At 41.9% G+C, this 19,786-nt stretch overlaps 1 protein-coding gene across 1 annotated transcript in view; it reads right to left on the reverse strand.

Annotated features, from left to right (window-relative positions):
- The window catches only part of PLA2G4A (phospholipase A2 group IVA), an 87,370-nt gene that overhangs the window by 47,357 nt on the left and 20,227 nt on the right, over positions 1-19,786 (reverse strand). The window contains exons 4-5 of the mRNA XM_086753938.1: positions 15,547-15,628; positions 39-187 (exon numbers count right to left, since the gene is read on the reverse strand). Of these exons, the coding sequence (XP_086610064.1) occupies positions 39-187; positions 15,547-15,628 (231 nt within the window). The remainder of the gene's footprint in view (positions 1-38; positions 188-15,546; positions 15,629-19,786) is intronic.

The raw sequence follows: 19,786 nt of genomic DNA on the forward strand, positions 1-19,786 counted from the left end.
TTCCATTTTCACAGATGCAGCTCAGCCATGTCATTTACCTCAAGAACATTCTCTTGGTTGGGGTCCAAAATGAACTCAAAGGTCTCGTTCCACACAGGATTCACATCATTATTGAAATGTTTTGTTCTCTTCCTGCAATCAGGGGCGGATGGGATGAACAGCTCCACATAGGGATCTGGAGTGTCAACTAGAGAGCAAAACAGACGTTCAAGTTAGGTGAAACTCAAGTTTGGGTTGTAATAATCAATACAATTACGTGAAACCACAGATCACCTCGTGGTCTATGACAGAAAAATATTCAACTATATAAATTACGTAAATATAATTGCATGAATGATACAATGATATTAACAATCTCCCAAAAACAAGCAGCCATTATGCTTTTAAAAGGGGAAGGTAAAAGCCTCGAACAAAAAGAATGGCACTGGGACTGATTCAAGTTTACTGGAAATATGTATACTTCTACCGGCAAAGGTAATTATTTTTAAAAGCTTTTACCCCTTCCTCTCTTACTAGCCTTTAATTACTTTGGCTTGTGTCACAGAAGTAAGTATTTCACAGAAACAGCCTTAGAATCACAGAATAGTTTGGGTTGGAAGGGAACTTTAGAGGCCATCCAGTCCAATCACCCTACAAGCAGCAGGGACATCTCCAACCAGATCAGGCTGCTCAGAGCCCCATCCAACCTGGCCTTGAACGTTTCCAGGGATGGGGCTTCCACCACCTCTCTGGGCAACCTGTGCCAGTGCTTCACCACCGTCATTGTAAAAAAAAATTCCTTATATCTAGTCTAAATCTACCTCCTTCTATTTTAAAACCATTACCCCTTGTCCTATCACAACAGGCCCTACTAAAGAGTTTCTCCCCGTCTTTCTTACAAGTCCCCTTGAGGTACTGGAAGACCGCTATCAGGTCTCCCTGGAGCCTTCTCTTCTCCAGGCTGAACAGCCCCAACTCTCTCAGCCTGTCCCCACAGGAGAGGTGCTCCAGCCCTCTGATCATCTTCGTGGCCTCCTCTGGACCAACTGTAACAGGTCCATGACTTTCTTGTACTGGGGGCTCCAGAGTTGGACACAGTACTGCAGGTGAAGTCTCACAAGAGCTAATGAGAGTTAGTTTCTTCAGTTTACGAAAACAAGCAGCCTGGTATACAGGTTCAGATCCTCTTTCACCTTTGCTGGTTTGGCAGTCATAAAGGAAATCAGTCAGCCCACTCACGTACTGCTAAGCACACTGTAAGGAGAGCTGTTCGAATGTGAAGCCACTGCAATCACCAGAGCTTTGTGGAGGGCACTACAGAATCAAGATCTTATTTACAGAGTGTATTAGAATAACAACTGCACAGGTCACTACCTGAAAATACAGAAACATAAGCCAACTATAGCTAATCAGAATTATCAGTGGGAGAAAAATACACACTGATACAACTCATCTGATGTGTCTAATAATAGCCATTCCTGAGAGCAAGGAACGCATTTTTGGCAGCCCCAAAAATCCTACCTCTCCAACCAGTTAAAGCATGTAACTTTTTTTTTCTGTCCAATTAAGTTTCCTCTGTCCAATGAGATTTTTTTCTGTCAAATTGGGCCAAGACTGATGTAATCCTTAAGAGATTTCTCTAAAACATTGCTCAGATGCTTTAAAGGAGAGCATGGGGAGTTATTTCTGTGGGTTTGGTGATCGTGAAAAGCCACCTGCTCTGCTGCGGTAAAACGCGCACATCTGTGCATTAGGTATTCCTCTAGTTAGGGAAACTTTAGGGACAGTAAACAAACCAAAAATAGACTCAGCCTCCCTCAATTAAAATTTTGTATGTAAACAGACTTTGTGATTCAAAGATTTGGCTGTGTAAGAAATTCCTTGCACTGCTACAACACTCCCAAGAACTTCTTTGGGAGTTTGACACTGTGCTCCACACCTGCGGGGCTTAGTTAAGTGCTGTCATTTGGCAGATCACACTGCAAGCAGCTATTTAAAGTTGGGGATCAGCGTGGAAAGCCTTTAAATAGCAACCTTTATTAGCTCCTAAGAATTTCTGTCTGATCTTATCTCTTACTTAAAGTCAGGGAAACAGGGGGATCGACCCTCGTGTGTTTTTTAAATCTGTTTCCTCGCTGGCAGATGTAACTAGTTGCCAACTTTCACTGAACACATTAGCTGCGACGAATTACTACACAAAACTGTGCCACAAGAAGAGACTCAAAACTTTGAAACTAAACAGCAAAATATCCACCAAAATCAGGAGTGACAAGATCTCACCTGGTAAGTCTGGGCATCGAGCACTGCTTTGGCAATAAACAGACTTGCTCTGCCAAGAGACTGAACTTGCCTACAAAAGCTTGGTTTTTCAGCAAAATACTGGTGCTGAACAGCGTTCTAGGCAAAATGTCAATGCTTCCCTTTCCATTTAATTTTTTATGTGATTATCTGATCATCCCTAACTATAAGTTACAAAATTCTTTTTTTTTTTTTTTTTTTAAACACAAACAGCAAATGGTTTCCTATCTGTATTCAAAATCGCTAAGCATGTGGAAACCCCATGCCATGGCACAGCTGGCATACAGATGCCATTACTAACTTCCTCTCAGACAGACTCCAAGTAAGTGTTGAGACAGAAACTAAACCCAAGGCACAGAACAACCAAACTTAGAAAAAATCAGTCTTCATAACTCAGTAGTGCCAAGTCACCCCCTCACTCCCTTCCTTTATTATCTTTTTTAACCTGAGGCAAAGAGCTAATCATCTGCCCTTTCATGTTTGAAAGTTTATTTTGTGCTATTTTCAATTAAGAAAATGAAAACGTATTCTTTTATAACTTCCTTCTTTAGATGACGAGGAAAAATACTGGAAGACTGTGTGCTCTCATTAAGATATTGCTATAAGCTATACTATATTAATCAAAATCTTACTCCCTAGTATCGGCTGGGGTCCAAAATCTTGCTACTAGCAATCTGGCCAGTAACACAAAAGTATTCACTTAATATATTTCAAAACATTAAAGTTATCAAGCACACATAAAGCAGAGTGTGTACTCTTTTGCATGGACGTATTTATTCCTGTTTGTGATTGTGCTAATAGATTTGCCAGGTATGTTTTTCAAAAAAACTAATCTGAAGCCATTAAGTGGAAAGTCGCTTGATCACCACTGTTACCTATATTTTGATTTTAAAAGGAAGCATCTTTACGAAATGGTTTATAGTTCAATAGCTGGTGCTTTGCGAGTGTAATCAATCCAAGAGAATTATCTATGTAGAGAAAACATTGTCGTGGAATTGCTATTTTATTAAGTAGCCTACTTGAAATAGCAACCACAGACTTTTCAAAGAAGCAACATGTAAGAATTTGTACTTCTTCCTCGGGACACTTCTGAAGAAAGCGAAGTTTCTGTACAGCTCAGCTAGGCTCCAGGCTACGCTTTGCACAAGCATTCCGGCATGACTCCTCCGTAATTTGTGGGCTAGCAATCTGCGGCGCATCTCAGCTTTTTAACGTAGCTAAAGTCTGCAAGGTTTGAGAATGGAAAACTTGGAAGGTTTGAAAATGGACACATGCAGTACTGTAAGACAGTGACCGTATGGTGTGATTCCATATTCCTCTCTTCCTGGCTCTTTTTGACTCTTTGTAAATGCCACAACACGTGCACACAACTAAAATGTCACACTTCTCCCAGTGCAAAGAGCTTCATACCTAATGGCCCGGATAACGCTCTAGAACGGACCAGACCCCATTAGTATTTCTCAAGAAAAAACAAATATGAACTGACAATTAAGTACAAGTGTAGCTAAACCCCCACCTTTACACTAAAAAGTAAAATTAAAGCGTTTCAGCATTGATGTCAATCGAACTAACAGAGGGTCCTGCAATTAGCAGTTTATAGCTAGATGCATTATGGAGTAATTAACAAAACGTTCATTATAATCTCTTTGTAAGATTTATAGCATCCACCAGATCTCCAGAAACTGAAGACAGGTATCAAACAACAAAAGCATCTAAACTGTTATTTTCAAACACCCCGCCTTAAGAAATGGCTGAGAGATAGGAAGTAAGGATTCAACGACTTTTCCTCGTTTGATTTATCTCCTGGTTAAGTAATTGCTATAGAATTCTATCTCTAAATTACATTATGAATCATGAAGTGAAACACACAATGGACAGTAATTAGGATCAATCATTTTCACATTAAAAATGAGTAATGCTTTAAGCAATCTGTCTATTAAAGAAACCTTTAAAATTTTCTACAATGACTGGAAACCACTTGATCTTATGTTACCAATTTGGTGAGACAACTGTCATCAGGCCCCCATATTAATATAATTAATATTTCAGACATATAATTTCTATTTCAGTCATTCCAATTTCAACAGCACAATAGACATAAAGAAACTATAGAAAGCCTGTTGAAATATAAAATAACAAAGATGAAGCCACCGCCATCGTACGTTAAAATTTATCTCATTTGCCCATCAAAAGTTGAAAGAAATGCTAAGTTCTTGAAGTATTCCAAAATCTGGTTTCCTATTAAAAAATTCTGCACCATAAAAATGTCTTTTTTTTTTTTCCACGTGAGCACGTCATAAATACTTGCGACCATAACGGATATGAAATAAAACTATATTAACGTTAATTTCAGCTAACATATGCATCACCACTATAGAAAGCAAATCTGGATCCAGAATTTTTGGATCCATGATCTCCAAATACCATGTCTATGCAAATACAGGAATATTCCAGCAAGTACACAGCAGAACTTCTTTAAAGAGCTATGTTACTTTGGGTCATTGGAGTTTTTTGCCTTCTGGTTAACCAACGTCCTCCGCCATTAGGTGGAAGCCCGTTCATAAAATCTTACTATGTCCCAAATGACCATCCTCGTCTACTTTCCACCATTTTTTTTTGGCTTACCACACTTCAGTACAACTTGGTTAGCATGAAGTTACATGCAGCTGAGTAGCCTCACTGAGGTCAAGCTAAGAACGGGAATTACTGGACTACTTCCCTCTCTTCCGAGGGGAAGGAAGCTAAAAAATGCCAGCTGAGCCTTACGCACGAGCGGTTCTGGCTGGGGCAGGGAGCTTGAGCAGGCTGTGCAGCACACACTCGCTACTGTCCCGCTGCAGGGCTCGTCTGGATTTCATGGAAGCTATCAAACCCAACATTTCCCTAGAGAAACCCAAAGTAGGGGGAATGAAGGCATTTTCAATGGGCTGAACATTACCTAGTAGCAATCACAGCAAACCAGCATGGCATGAGGTACGTGAATGTCTTACTAGGCCAGAAGTATAGTTATGTTGAGTGCTTAAAAATAATAACTGATTTTTTATTCAAAGAGTGAATTTTATGGGGCTCACTAGGACAACATGCTTAGCGGTGGTTTGGAAATACGATTTGGTCTCTCTGCCATGGTCAGGTGAAAATGTAACGAATTTTAAAATGATGTTTTTTCCCAGTTTAATATGATTTTTCAGTTTTAAAAAAAAAGAGAATTTTTAAAAACAATTATCACTAATTGTCCAATATCAATAATTCCCTAATAATTAATGTTTCCCTGTCAACATCCTAATAAATATATGAATTATTAGATTTGGCTTACCCTTGCTCTGCCGCAAACCAGTGAAAGGACAGATTAACACAAGGCCCTAAAAAAAGCTGTCTCTGGTGTTGAAGAGAACACAGGCCCTGTTAATTATCAATTAATTCAGCATCAGACAGGCAAGGAGGAACAGAAGAAAAGGCAGAACGGCAAGGTCTGCCACACAGCAGCCAGTAATGCTCCCTGGCCGTGTGGCTGGATGGAGGGGATGGTAAATGGTCTGACTGGGACGCCAGTGCTCAGGGCAAGACATCAGCTTGGTGTGCGTGCCCTCCCTGCCAATTCCCAGGCAACAAACAAGGATGTAGGGTCTTTGCTGCAGAGGCCGGTGGTGTGTCTTTGGAAACCAAGAAGTTCTGTCGCCTGAAGAGGCAGAGTCCAGGAGTGCCGGGAGCCGAACTGGCTGTGTCAGGCTGCCACACACGAAAGCATCTTGTTACCCTTCTTAGGTAACCCTTGCATTAAAAACTACGGCAGCCAGACAATCACAAGGTCTCCATTTAATACCATAAAACATCACAGCAGCTAAAGCAACAAGGCTAAACTGTTGATCTGCCTTTTTAGATACGTTCTGCGTTCCCATTTTCAGAGAGGACTGTAGCTGAGCCCGCTATGAATTCAGGCCTCGCATTCATTCAGAGCAGATACTTCTGAGAGCCTTCAAACAGACAAATTCATAGCTTAGCAATAACACAGATGCTAGACAAGAGTCTGGAGACATGCCATAAGGCCACAGGGAACCCGAAATATCCAGAAGTACACAGAGGGATTACCAGTAAGGGGTCCCAAAGAGGAGATGAAAGGTTATTTGCTGTCTGTGTTTAAGGCACTGTAGGGAATGCCAGGGCTTTTGGCCTTCATCTTCAAGAGGGATTTTGTAAAGGGAATGATGCGGTGCCAGATTTCATGAGCGGAAGGTGACTACAAGTGAAGTAAGGCAGCTCCCAAAGCAGCAGCTATGCTATGAGAAATGCTGTAATTGGGTAATAGGTTTATTAGAGATTATTATGGCCTTGTATTATAATGCTTTTCATCTCCCCTGTTACTTAAGTGAAGGAAAGGACTGAATTACCAGCTAAGCTGTGCACTACCACCCAGTTTACCAGGGTGGGACACCACCAATGGTTTCACTGATCCAGCCTTGAAAGGAAAAAGAAAACCAAATAAGTGAATTGAACCCTTCAGTAGGTTCAAACCAAATTTGTAGAAGTGCCAAAACAAACAAACAAACAAAATATCTACACCTCTACATTATCTGTACAGTTCCCCCTGCAGACAGATGGCAGAGAAAAGGGACTAAAACACGAGCTTGCAATAGCCCAGAGAGAAACTTGGTTTTCTAGTAGTGTGCCAGAATCTAAGGGGTTTGGGTTTTGTTTCATATTGTTTTTGTTTTTTTTAATTAATTAAAATGTCTAGTTCTTAAGAGCTTTTTCAGTGTTAAACTTGTAAAACGTTTCATTCTGCCAACAAAGACACGAGCAGGAGAGAAGGAACGGGCAGCGCAGCTGCCTAGTTCAGCTATGACTGTGAGCACACAGCAATGCCAGATCTGGGCAGTGATAATTTGGTCTAGAGTAGGTTTAGGCACATCATCACATTCCTGGTAAATTACTCAAAACCCACAATATGACTTTTATTCCAGATTTATGTTAGCTGATGGAGTATAGATTATTCTTAGTCTGGCATAAAGTCTGCTAATAGAAATTTAAACTGGCAAGGTTCTCCGAATCCGCAGAACAAGTTTACACTGGATCAGTGTTGGTTTCATGAGGCTTTAGAGGTTTTGGTCCTTTACCAGCCGCCCTAGAGTTTGATTTACTATATTGCTGAAGTGCAGCCTCCAGGCCTTTGAGTGAGAAAAGGCTCTTCCCTCGCCTTCTTAATCCAGACGTTGTCATCAACATTTTAAAAACCTGGAGCTGTCCTAACTAGGCAGAATCACAGCTAAGTATAGGCGCTATATAAACACCACGTCTTAGTAAAACCATCATCACTGCTACTGCAAGCAATTACAGGAAACTTAAAGTGAGACCTGCGAATTGCGTCCGCCCCAACCCTGCTGCTCAGTGAGGTTACGACAAACATTTCCTTTACAGGACTGAAAAATGGATGGCGAAGCACTTAGCCCAGCTTAAGCACACCAACGGTAACAGGTCCATAGAGGGAAAGGGATGATTGCGCATGTGAGTTAGTCTGTCCAACTAAGCACAGCACAACCTAGTATAATATCGGCATTCCCTGTATTTCAACTGTCCTGTAACGCTGTTCACCAGATCCTTTGACAGAGGATCGTTTTTAGTGACAGGCTTTGCAAAAGTGTTCCTTTCTGTAATGATGAAGATGAGGAAGGTTAATGATTATTTTTTTTCCTTCCCTTCATAACATTCAGTCAGAAACAAACAAATGTGTTCATTTACATTTAAGAACTTTTATTGGGTACAGACTGTTATGTGGAACAGTTAGCATCCCGAAAAATGCAAGGCAGTAAGGAGAGGATGCTTCAAATCATACTTCTTTTAAAAGCCATTTTCTAAAAAATTAGAAGTCGTCTTCATGCAGTAGATAGCAACCTGCAGAACTCCTTATGAAAGGAGTTGTGGATGAGAAGACTCACAGACTCAAGGAAAACCAGTGCAGTTTATGCAAAAAAAAAAAAAAAAAAAACAAAACAAAACACAGTGAGGGCTACTAAGTACATCAGAAGCACATCCAGGGAGTCCTTTACTGAAGACAGCTGAGTGCTTGGAAAGGCTCAGAGGAAAGCATCACATGCCAACCCTATTCATATTTTTCCTTTGTATCTGACTATGACTGATGTCCTTCCTGATTCTCCCTGAGGATCAGGCATTAGCCCAAAGCTGCCACAACTTCAAAGCCCTCCCTGGGAAGGAGCATGAGAGAAAAGAAAAGAAAAAGGAAGAAATAGAGTTATTACAGAGGATAAATTGAATAAAAGGAGGGAGACCCCTCCTAAGTGGAGGGACTGAAAAGCTCAAACTGGAGAAATAGTGGTGTCCACAACTCCCTGGAGGAGAGCCTCACCACAAAGTTCTGCCTGGAGACATGACAGCACATGAAACAGGAACAGTTCCCAGTCACCATCAAGCTCCCTTCTCCTGGGGCTGCAGTTGGTCGCAGCATGGAAAGGGAATGGCAGACAAGGAGGTCCTTCAACCAGAATATCAGGCAAGATGGATCCTTGGTCTAAGCCGACATGACTACTCTGATATTATCATTACAGTGTAATAGAGTAACAGGAAAGCCTTCCTCTAGGAGAAAACAGGTTTTCACTAACATTTTACAGGAACAGTCCCTGCCTCAATAACTACATAGCAAGTATTCCGATATAGAACTTGGTTCCCATCAAAAAGATACTTTTGCAACTGGAAAGAGCAGCTTTTTCTGGATCAGTTTCACTGTGGAACACATGAGCCTGTTTCCAACATGACTTTGCCCTCCCAGCACACATTCTGGCTAACCTTACCACAGGACAAAAGTAGTGCGTGTGTTAAGGAAACTGAAATCAAGTCTACAGTTGCCTCAATGTTAGACCGAGATCTGCAGTAGACATTTCACGAGTAATTGTTACTAGTATTGTTCATTGTTTAAGATACACAGCTTTTAAGGTTATATATATATATGTGTGTGTGTGTGTGTGTGTATATGTATACATAAACATCAGTACCAGCCTATGGCTCTAGAGTCAGAGTCTGCTGCTATGGTTGGCGATGGAGCATGGACCACTACAGGACACAACCACAGAGCTTGGTCATCCTGGGACTTAGTTGCCCATCCAGGCTCCCCCTAGCACAGACTGGAGCAGCATGTGTCCAAATAGGAATATTTCTGTCTCCTTCCTGTGAGATACTTCCAGCACCTCTCCTCTGCTTTGCTCTGTTAGTACATCTTACAGCTCCTGTCCACACGAAGATCTGCATGTGCTACTTGTAGGACTTGGAAGATTGGCCAACCCTGACCTACTTTCTCCAGGTTATTAGGCTGGCAGAGGGGAGGAGCTTGGCTTGTCTTTCTCTTGAGGCTCCCTTGCAAAAATCAGGTCCTGCCTCAGGGCCTTGCAAAAGAGCATTATCTGATGACACTTCACCAGTTAAATTAAGTGTACTGTAGTTAAGTCAGAGTGCAAGACCAGCCAGCTGTGATTCAGAGAACAGAGGGATTAGGCCTGCATGAGCTGCTGTAACACAAACTGTTGTGTTCTTGCTCTAATACAAGCAGGCAAAACTCCAACTCCTTCCTTTTCAGCTAACTCGGGTTACAAACACAGCATATGTACGCTTACACTGCATTAGACTACTGTGGCTGGTTTTAATAAGCCAGGTTCAACATCAAGAGCCATGGCTCATAATGAACACAACCCCAGGGCAAAGACCTGTGAAGAGAGAAATGGTGGCTGAAACCACACTGGACATCACCTCCACTTTCCCGCTGCATCACTGAAGCGGATCCTAGAGCCAGAGCCAGGCTGGTGCTGCAGGCAGGGAAAGGTGCACACTCATTCCACGCCACAGCCCCTCATTTCCTTTGGAAAAGCAGGAGCCAACCAGGAAGCACGTCAGCAACACTGCCCCAGCAGAAGAACGTCTCCTCGACTTGTGGGGGACATCTACTGCTGGCTGCAGCAGCATGGGTGAACCATGCCAAGAGCCACTTACAGAAGCTGCTTTCCATCTTCATGTTAGCAAGTTTTGCAACCAGGGTTGAGCTCTGTTGACTGGATTACTCCTAATGCTTTAACTTGTTTATCTGAGCAGCACAGCTACAGTGGAAATGCATCCTTAATTCCAACTGGGTGGACAGAAACTAGGATAGAAGCTGAGCACTAGTGCCACAAGCTATCCAAACTTTAAATGTTTTTAAGAAGACTTTTTCCTTAAAATGCCTGGAATTACACTGTTTATTATCATAACATCAAAAGTAGATGAAGCAAGTAAAAGTTGCAAATGCAAAACAGGATTAAGCAAGATTAGTGATCATTATGAGCACAGTCATACAACTGTTTTCTTTTGTAGGTGCTACCAATAATTTTGAAAGCCAGTATACTTAAAGAAATAGATCTTTAAAGACGTAAGACAAATTTTAAAATGCTTCCTGTGGCTCAGTTTTCCACCAAGCCCCCTGAAAATCCAGAAGGGGACAGATTATATGGAAAAAAAGAACCACAGTTTGCAAGCATTTCTCTTCCAGAATGCTGCAGTTTGGGATTCTGGTCTTTTTCTACAAGTTCTTGTACTGTCATGGAAGTAAGGAAAGGCTCTACAGTCTAGTGTGGTAACTGGAGCATACGCAAAGCTAAACATCCACTATATAAGAACTCACTGGGTTGGAGGCAAGGTCTTTTCCAAAAGCTCCAGCCAAAGAAGTGACCTTACAAGGTCTATTGACCCCTGCGACCAGCAGAAAGCTAAGCAATCAAGACAACTAAATCCTCTCAAAAAAAAAAAAAAAAAAGGCATATTTTGAGATATTCCATCTTATATTTGGTTTATGTGGCAGGTTTTGGGCAACAGGAGGGTAGGGAGGCTGCAGAGGTGGCTTCTGTGAAAAGAAACCAGAAGCTGGCCCCATGTGAGACAGAGCCAGTTTTGGCAGGCTCCAAGACAGACCAGCTCCTAGCCAAGGCTGAGCCCACCAGCAGCACTGGTGGTACCTCTGTGGTAAGCTATTTTTCAAAGAGTAAAAAACACACTGCAGCAGCTGTGAGACAGGAAGGAGAAAATGTGAGAGAAGCAACTATGTGGATACCAAGTCACTGAAGGAGGGAGAAGGAGGTGCTCCAGGTGCCAGAGCAGAGATTTTCCCATAGTGATAGACTGTCCCCCTGCAGCCCATTGATGACCATGGTGGAGTAGAGATCCACACTGAAGCCTGTGGAGGATCCCACACTGAAGCATGTAGATGTGCCTTGAAGGCAGCTGCAGCCCATGTAGAGCCCATGCAGGAGCAGGCTCCTGTCAGGAACTGTGGCCCATGGGGGACCCACACTGGAGCAGTACGTTCCTGAAGGATTGTGTCTCATGGAAAGGGCCCATGCTGGAGTAGTTCTTGAAGGATTGCAGCCCATGGGAAAGACCCATATTGGAGAAGGCTGTGAAGAACTTTATGCTGTGGGAAGGACCACATGCTGGAGCTGGGAAAAAGTGTGAGGAAGAAGGAATGGCAGAGACATGTTATGAACTGACTGTAACCCCAGTTCCCCATCCCCTTGCATTGCTTGGGGTGATGTTGAAGAGTCAGAAGTGAAGTTGAGCCTGGGAAGAAGGGAGGGGTAGGGGGAAGGTGGTTTTAGTTTTATTTAACTGTCCTACTCTGTTACAATTAATTGGCAGTAAATTAATTTCCCTAAATTGAGTTACAGTAACAGGCAAGTGATAGCCCTGTCCTCATCTTGACCCATGAGCTTTTCATCGTATTTCTTTTCCCCCATTGTGTTGATAGATGAGAAGTGATAGTGCAACTGAGTGCCAAGGTAAACCCACCACACATCTGCTGCAGTTGCTCCTCTCAAATTCTCCAGCTTGTAAAAAGGACTTAGCCAGGAGAATCAAGCACAGCTATTACAGCAACAGTCACTACACCAGAATTTAAACCTTTTGTAAAGCTAGAGTTGCATTGATTGGATGTTGATCGGAGAGTACCTAGAATGTGAGACGCACCTTTAAAGGGACACCATAAAATTAAAACAAGTGAAATCAGTAAAGGAAGTACTCCTGTACAAAGGAAACAGTAAACGGGCAGATACCTGCAATAAGAAGGGACTTGAATGAATTCCTGGGGAAGAGGGAGTTTGCTCTCAAAACTACTTCTTTTTTCCCTCCCCACACATCCTTGGTCACATACACTTACAGTAATTCTCATTATTATCCCCTCACACACATTCACAGAATAATAAACTGATATAAGAAGACTAACTTCCTTCATATATGAAAAGCATTTGCATGGAAAATTTCTGTGATGCAATTATTGCTGTTTTAGTTTATTTTTACGTGCTTTACTAGTGAGAAGCAAAAGCAACTACTGTAGCTTAGCTACCCAGATCTTGGTATGACCCAGATTCAGATTTGATTGCTTGTCTTTGTCAGATCACTCTTCAACAATTTTAAAGCTTACAGAGACAATGGGAAATCTCAGCCAAATAAAACAAAACTAGAGGATTGGAAGCTATCCTAGCTCCAGCTTTCTCTGTTGTTCTAGCCACCCAGACCAGCCAGGACACTAGAAATATGTCTTGAATCAGCAGTGCTGTGTGAACTGTTCACTCAAGGAAACACATTGCCTGTGGAAGTTAGAGTGCAGTGGGCATCTATTACCTAGTTTTAAGGATGACATAACCATTTCTGCTCTCCATTAATGAAGAGCTTAAAAAGTCTTGAAAAACTTGCTTAAAATACCGCAGATCTCCCCAATCTAGGCTTGAGGAGACAGAGGTGTGGCTAACTATGCCAGAGAAATCAGGCCTTCCATGTCCACTCACATGGGGCACCATTCACACTAGACCTCTCATCTAAGTCTCCTTAAGGATTTGAAGTCTACCTCTGCTCAAGATGAAAAATATCACAAAACCACTTACACACATTTAACAAATTTAGATTTACTCAGATCTTTCACAGCTACTCCAGAATCTTGGAAAGACAGATACGGAAAAAAAGAGGAAAAGCAAAACATTATACCAAATCTCTCACGTTTCCCAGGACCTCCATCATCACCAACACCATGTAAAATCACCTCTCTTGCCTGCAGAGCAGTCACTGTCTACACAAAGTGGAGCAACAACAACAGAATAAATTAGGAGAAACCCACCAGAAGAGTCAACAGCTTGGTAGTGTCCATCATGGGAGAACAACACCCAAGTACACACTCCAAGCAAGGCATCTCATACTATTTATCACAGCCACCCTCCCTGGTAGCAAATCCTATCCTTGAGATCAGAAACCAATGTAGAGGTTCAGAAATTCCTTCAACAAGTTACGGTTCTGGCAAATAAAATGAAAAAAAAAACCAAACAAACCATATATTTATACATACACACATGTATATTGGCTGGCATCATCAACTAGAGGCCCTCCACTGCTCACAGTTCAATCCATCTTAAGCATTTAACGTGATTACTGATTTGATCAAATATGTTCCAGTCTTCAATACACCAAGATTTGTATACACATGGGAAATATTTTTAATTTTCCCCAAAATAAGAACAGAAGCAACTGTTTTTTTCACTTCAGGGCACTTGCCAGGGCTATAAGAACAAGCCCCAGGAACTTGGAAGCTCACCCAGAGATAGCCCAGACTGCAGGTGCCTCGGGCTACAAAGCACTTGTAGCTGCCTCAGACAAGAATCCAAGCAGGTTTCAATGGCCCTTGAGCATAATTTTGTCAGGTTTTACCAAAATAAAAAGTTCTTCCTGAGTAGCTTTTTGGTTTTGATAACTCGATAAGATAAAGCATTTTGTCTGGGAGAAAAATCCCAATTACATTGATGGATATTTGGAATTTATACTACAGGACCATACTTGTCCTGAGGAGGTGGGGGGAACATACAATGGTTTTCTGGCTTTCTTCACCCTTTCCATACTCCCTTCAAACTATCACGGGGTCCCCATTTCAATCCCCTTTCTTCCCTTCCTGTGTTCCCCACACTGTCTCACGTCAGAGACCTCTGTGTCTGAGAGCCTGTGTCTTTCCATTTAACCCATCCTCTCACACATGCAGACCTGTGGGCCACTTGTTCTACTCTTTACAGCACTACTCACATGGTGTCCTTATACAAAAGGTCCTCTCAGAGGCCTCCAGGATCACACCCTACTGCATCTTCTACGTGCTCCTTTCCTTCACCCCACAGCAATGCTAAGTAGATTCCCAATTCCTTCTTCTCCCCTTCTGCCAGGGCTCCCCCCTCTTTACCTTCATATTTGGGGCTCTTGAACATTCCCCTTCAAATGGTCCCTCCCACCTTCCCCCCCTCCCTCCAAGTTTAATATCAACAGTAGACACTAATCATAGGAAAAAAAAACAAAACTCTGTTAACCTGCTCAGGTAAAGCTGTGTGTCAGAGCAGCTGCTTTACTTTGACCTGAAAGCAGTTTCCAGGAACGTGCTGGGAGAGAAACAATTGCTTGCCAAATGAGCCTGATCAGAGAGCAGGAGCGAGGCACCACACTCACCCCTCCAGCATCAGCCTGGAGTCTCAGGCTATGCAACACTCTGCGTGAGGCACCAGAGAATGAGAGAGATGACCTGACAGCAGAACAGTCACAATCAAGGAAGCTGGAATATTCTTTTTACAGATTCAGTCAACATATTTTTCGCTCCCTCTTCCTCCCCTTAAGAGCCGACAAGAGTTTTTGATGGGTCATTCTTCCTAGTGGTTTCCTGTTCAGCTGCTAAGTCTGGAGGCTCAGAAGCCTAACAAAGGGGAAGAAGTGCTGGTGTCTCATACAGCTCTCCACCAAGAGATCTGCTTATTGCTTTGAGATTTTTTTTTTTGCCTTGTTTTCCCCCTTCTTTTTACTTCTTATTGCATTGACTCAGCAGAGCTCTGGGCTTCTTTCTTTTTAAGTGTTCCCACCACCAAACCACAGCCTTTTGAAGGTACAGCAACTGCCAGTTTCACTACGCTCGGAACAGCGCTTCTGACTGAGCCAAAAAAGTAAGTGTAGGTGTTGCTTGCTTGTAGGCAAATCGTTTACAACTCACTCAGCATTTTTGGATCGATGGAAAGAAGGAGCGGCAAATCTGCTTTCTGAGTTAGAGTGAGTGAGCAATGAAATGGGTATATTGTCCTGGCTTTAACAAGCAAGACAGAAAAAACACCCAAAAAACCACAACCAACCCACTAACAACCATTTAACGCATGACAGGCTTGATGTGCCATCTCCCCCTGCCTACAGCAGCAGTTTCCTAGAAGAAAGAAGCAAAATAGGAAGAGAAATACTCACGCATGTCACCAATTGCTCCTTTTGTGACATTTGTGGCTTTCCTTACTGTCACAGTGAATATGTGTGAATACTGATGTTCCACCTGGAAGTCAGAGAGTTAGAGGTGATTAAGCTCCAGAACCAAAAACCACCTATCAAAATAGGTTTCATTTTGTCCAAAAACTAAAGAGAAATCATCCAGTCAAAATGTAAGTGAAACACATACTGGATAAAGCATCTTAAAGCTGAACTGCACTCTGTAGCTTTACTGAAAGGTCAGACCTTATACTGGGATTGCTTGATTTTCCTGCAGCCACACCTACTAATCTCAATGAATAACACTCCTCCTCTCTACAGAACCTGCTCCAAGGCATTTAGTCAGTCAGGGACAACTTGGTACGGTAAGAAAAAATAAGGAGGGCTATTTTACAGTGTGCTTGTCTTTGTAATTACCTTCCCGCAGTAAAAAAAAAAAAAAAAGGGTACAATTATTTCAAAGTATACGTTCCGGAACAGATACACACATACTGCACGTGCAAGGTATACAGTTAGTAATGCATGGAATATATCTTTTTAGTACACATCAATATTCAAAGTGCAAGTGTCCTTAAGACAATGGAGGGAAGGTGAAGAGCAAGCTGTTAAAACACGCACAAGCAAATTTCACGCCGTTTCTGGAGCTTCCTGTTTCCTGCAAAGGCCAACCACAAGCAGGAGCTGTCTTTCTAAGAGCAGGTCTGTCCTGAACAAAATAGGGAAGTAGGAAGAGGTATGAAATTAAGAAACAAGAGTAAAAACCTTAATGAAAGGGGGTCAGTAACTCACATCTGCTACTCTATCTACATAGCCTACTGAATACTATTTTGAGAATTGCCACTGCATATCGTAAGATAGACAACGCTGGCGTTTACAGGGACACAGTACAGTGCTTGTGCGCAAGTTTTATGTATTAGAGCCAGCAGCAGGTCTCACACAATTGCCTCTCAGCACTGCTATCTTAAAGCCAGTCTTAAGCCACTCAAGCTGCCTGACTGCCCATAGTGCCTAGACATTGATTCATGCACTGGTACAACCTGGAGAGCACCAGCTGGCTCTCCTGCAACAGAAACTCAGGCACTGGGAGGAGACCACCTCATACCTGAGCTCTATCTCTACAAAGAGCATCAGGTCCAAGCTGCCTGGCTCTTACAGGCAAGTCACCTATCACATAGTGCTACACCCTCACCTCAGGTTTCCATTTCTAAAACTGAAACAGTTGTATCTAAAATTATAGACAATACCCTTAATATAGGACACGGGACACGCTTGTTGAGACTATGTCTGGTCCTTTCTTGCTATGTTTTCATCTGGATACTTTCCCTTTTTTAAAAAAAACAAACCCTCCTTTTTAAAGGAACAAACAAGTCAACACAACTCTTCAACCCATATGCAGCTTAGTTTTCAACAGCAGCACACACCTCCATTTATACTACTGTTGCTTCAACTGCCAGACTTAAAATCAGGCCTTCAGGTGGTTCTCATAACTACTCCAGAACTGGTTTTTTCAGCCAAGCCTCAATTTCACATCTACAACATGCTTACACCCAGAGACCAGAACCAAACTGGATCTCTCTAATACAAGTAAACAAGAAAATGACAGTTTCTTACAGGTTATACATCATTTTCTCAAAATAAGGACAAAAGGCTAAAAACAGTACTCTAAAGACAGTAAAAGTGGCTTGTGAATGCCTAAGTAACAGTTGAGTCAGGACACATTAAAAAACAATGCAAATGATACCAACACACTCCCCGACAAGTCTGTTGTCTAGAGGTCTGCAAAGGCATCACCACACCACCATGGCAAAATATCTAGGAGAAAATGCCCACAATGATACAGAGGGCATGACTTCACTGCAGACACCAGCTAACCCAGACACTGAGTTGTTGCATCTTTATTAAGGCTGTAATCACCCACATGTGACGACTGCTGGAGGTTCATTTCATGACCGTCTGCCCAGCAATAAATTTCAACTCTTTAATTTTTTCCCTTGCAAGCTGTAGTTGTCATCTGGTTCAAAGAACAAGTAAGCAGGCAGGGTGAAAACTGTGGCAATGTAAACTATTACCTTACAAGTGGTATACTGAAATTGCACAGCAAGTGGTTCACCAACCGCAGTGAAAATGGAATCCAGACTCTAACCGATTCTCCCAACCAGGACTGTTAACTCACCTCAAAAAGTATCAAACCCAACAGAAAGGGTTTAGATGTGGGAATTCAAAGTTGTTAAGAAGCGACACCTATTTAACAGCCTGCCTTGTGCTGACAGGAAGACCTATCAATGACTTCATGACATCCATCACCTTTCGCATTGCAGCTTCCAAGAGTGGATGGAAGAACAGGAAGGAGAATGGCACAGCAGGGTAAACGGGGATCTTAGTGGCTATCTGGGAACAGCTGGTATTACTGTGAACACAGCTACATAAAGTTACTCCATCTCTGGAGTTTCAAGAATTTTTACGAGCTGTGACTCTCCAGAAAACAACTCTCACGGTCCCTTGTTTTCAGTTTGCTTCTTCAAAGTGCTTGAAGTTTTCCTATCAGTGTGCGTCACCTTCACACGCAAATCAGATCGCTGAAGTGTCGGTTTCACAACACAGCACTGGCCTCAGAGTTAGTTCACGCAGACTGATGGAGTTCCTTTGTCATATACAACCTTATAATTAAGAGAAATAGCCCAAAGTACAAACACACCACCCTTCTCCTTATTCTTAGCTGTTAAGAAAGAGCCTGTCCTCCCTAGAGACCACAAATCAGAGATCACTGAACATTTAGTAACAAAGAGGAGGATGGAGTTGTAATTAAATTACAAATATGGGACATGGGCGTGCTGGATTTAGTTCTCAGCTGCTATGTGGAACTCATGTGCAATTCTGGTGCCCAAGTCCTGTCTGCATAATAGGGACACTACAAGATGCTCACTGACAAAAAAAAAACAAAAAAAACAAAAAAACCCCCCCATTTTTGTGAAGTAGTTTTCTTGCATCTCCTAGTCCTACTCATGAAACTCATACGCTTAAACAAAACGCCTACTGTCAAAACAAGGCCAAATCACCACTTCCTAGTGTATTCTTATCTCAGAAAGTATGATGATCTCTGTACTGCTATCACAAGTCAATAACTGTTTTGCTAATACTACCATGAGAATTGCTTTTTATTGACTTCAGCAGCAAACCCCATCATTCCAGCTGTTCTTCTGCCAAGAAAGTTAAGTCTGCTTTAAGATCTGGAATCCTCTGAAACGAATGCAAGTACACGGAGGTCTGGCAAAACAGAAAAGCTTTATCTTCTTTCCCCACGCTTCACCCAAAATAACACACTGAGGCTTATAATTATATAGTTATTAATATTTTGCCATAATCATATGCTTGGAAGAAATTTGCAATTATGAAAATATATAATCTCCCTCTGAGTGTTAAAAAAAATACTCAGAAATACAAAGGAAGCTCCAAAATCTAGGTCTTTTCTTACACCAAAATAAACGTTTTGCACACAAATTAAGCGCAGAGATTTAGGCAATTTTCTACTTAGGATCCAATTTCTAAGGGTATTAAGAGGGCTAAATGTCCATATTAACAGCTAGCACAACTTTCAGAAGCATGTTTTGGTTAGTTATCGGACAGACTGATTTATAAAGAAGTTAGATGCCCTGTGAAAATCCAAGAAGTATATTGACTCTGAATACCTTTATAAACCCAGCCCTTGCTGGTTTAGATGACTAAGCTGCATTTTCTAAAGTGACTTACGATCACCTTAAGTCCTGATAAAAATCTGTACATTGCCAACTCCTCAATTACTTCTGAAATATAGACTATGGTATATAAATCACTTAAACATTGCAACACTGAGTGAGGCAACATCTGCATACCTTTAAAAATCTAAGCCAGGTTAAAAATTTCAGAAGCTTACAACTAACTCAAAAACCTACATCCATCATCCAGAATGACCTAGCTTTGCATGTGTTTCATTTCACTTCCTCTTTCTCCACAAATTTAGAGAGAAAAAAAAAAAAAAGTTTTCAATATGTCCTCTCTGAATATGGGTTTTATGAATTACTGAAACTCCTGTGGACAGTACCCACTCTTTACTGGTTCAGTCTACCAAGTTTTCCAAGTATCCTGTACAGCCATGGTTCTATGTCTCCTATTCTCACATCACAGCTCTCCATCTCTTATAACTCCTCCTCCTGCTTTCTTTGTCTTTGTTCCTCTCCCAGCTTTGACT

The sequence above is a fragment of the Chlamydotis macqueenii genome, chromosome 8 (genome assembly GCF_036417535.1).
Source record: "Chlamydotis macqueenii isolate bChlMac1 chromosome 8, bChlMac1.mat, whole genome shotgun sequence".
Lineage (NCBI taxonomy): Eukaryota > Metazoa > Chordata > Aves > Otidiformes > Otididae > Chlamydotis > Chlamydotis macqueenii.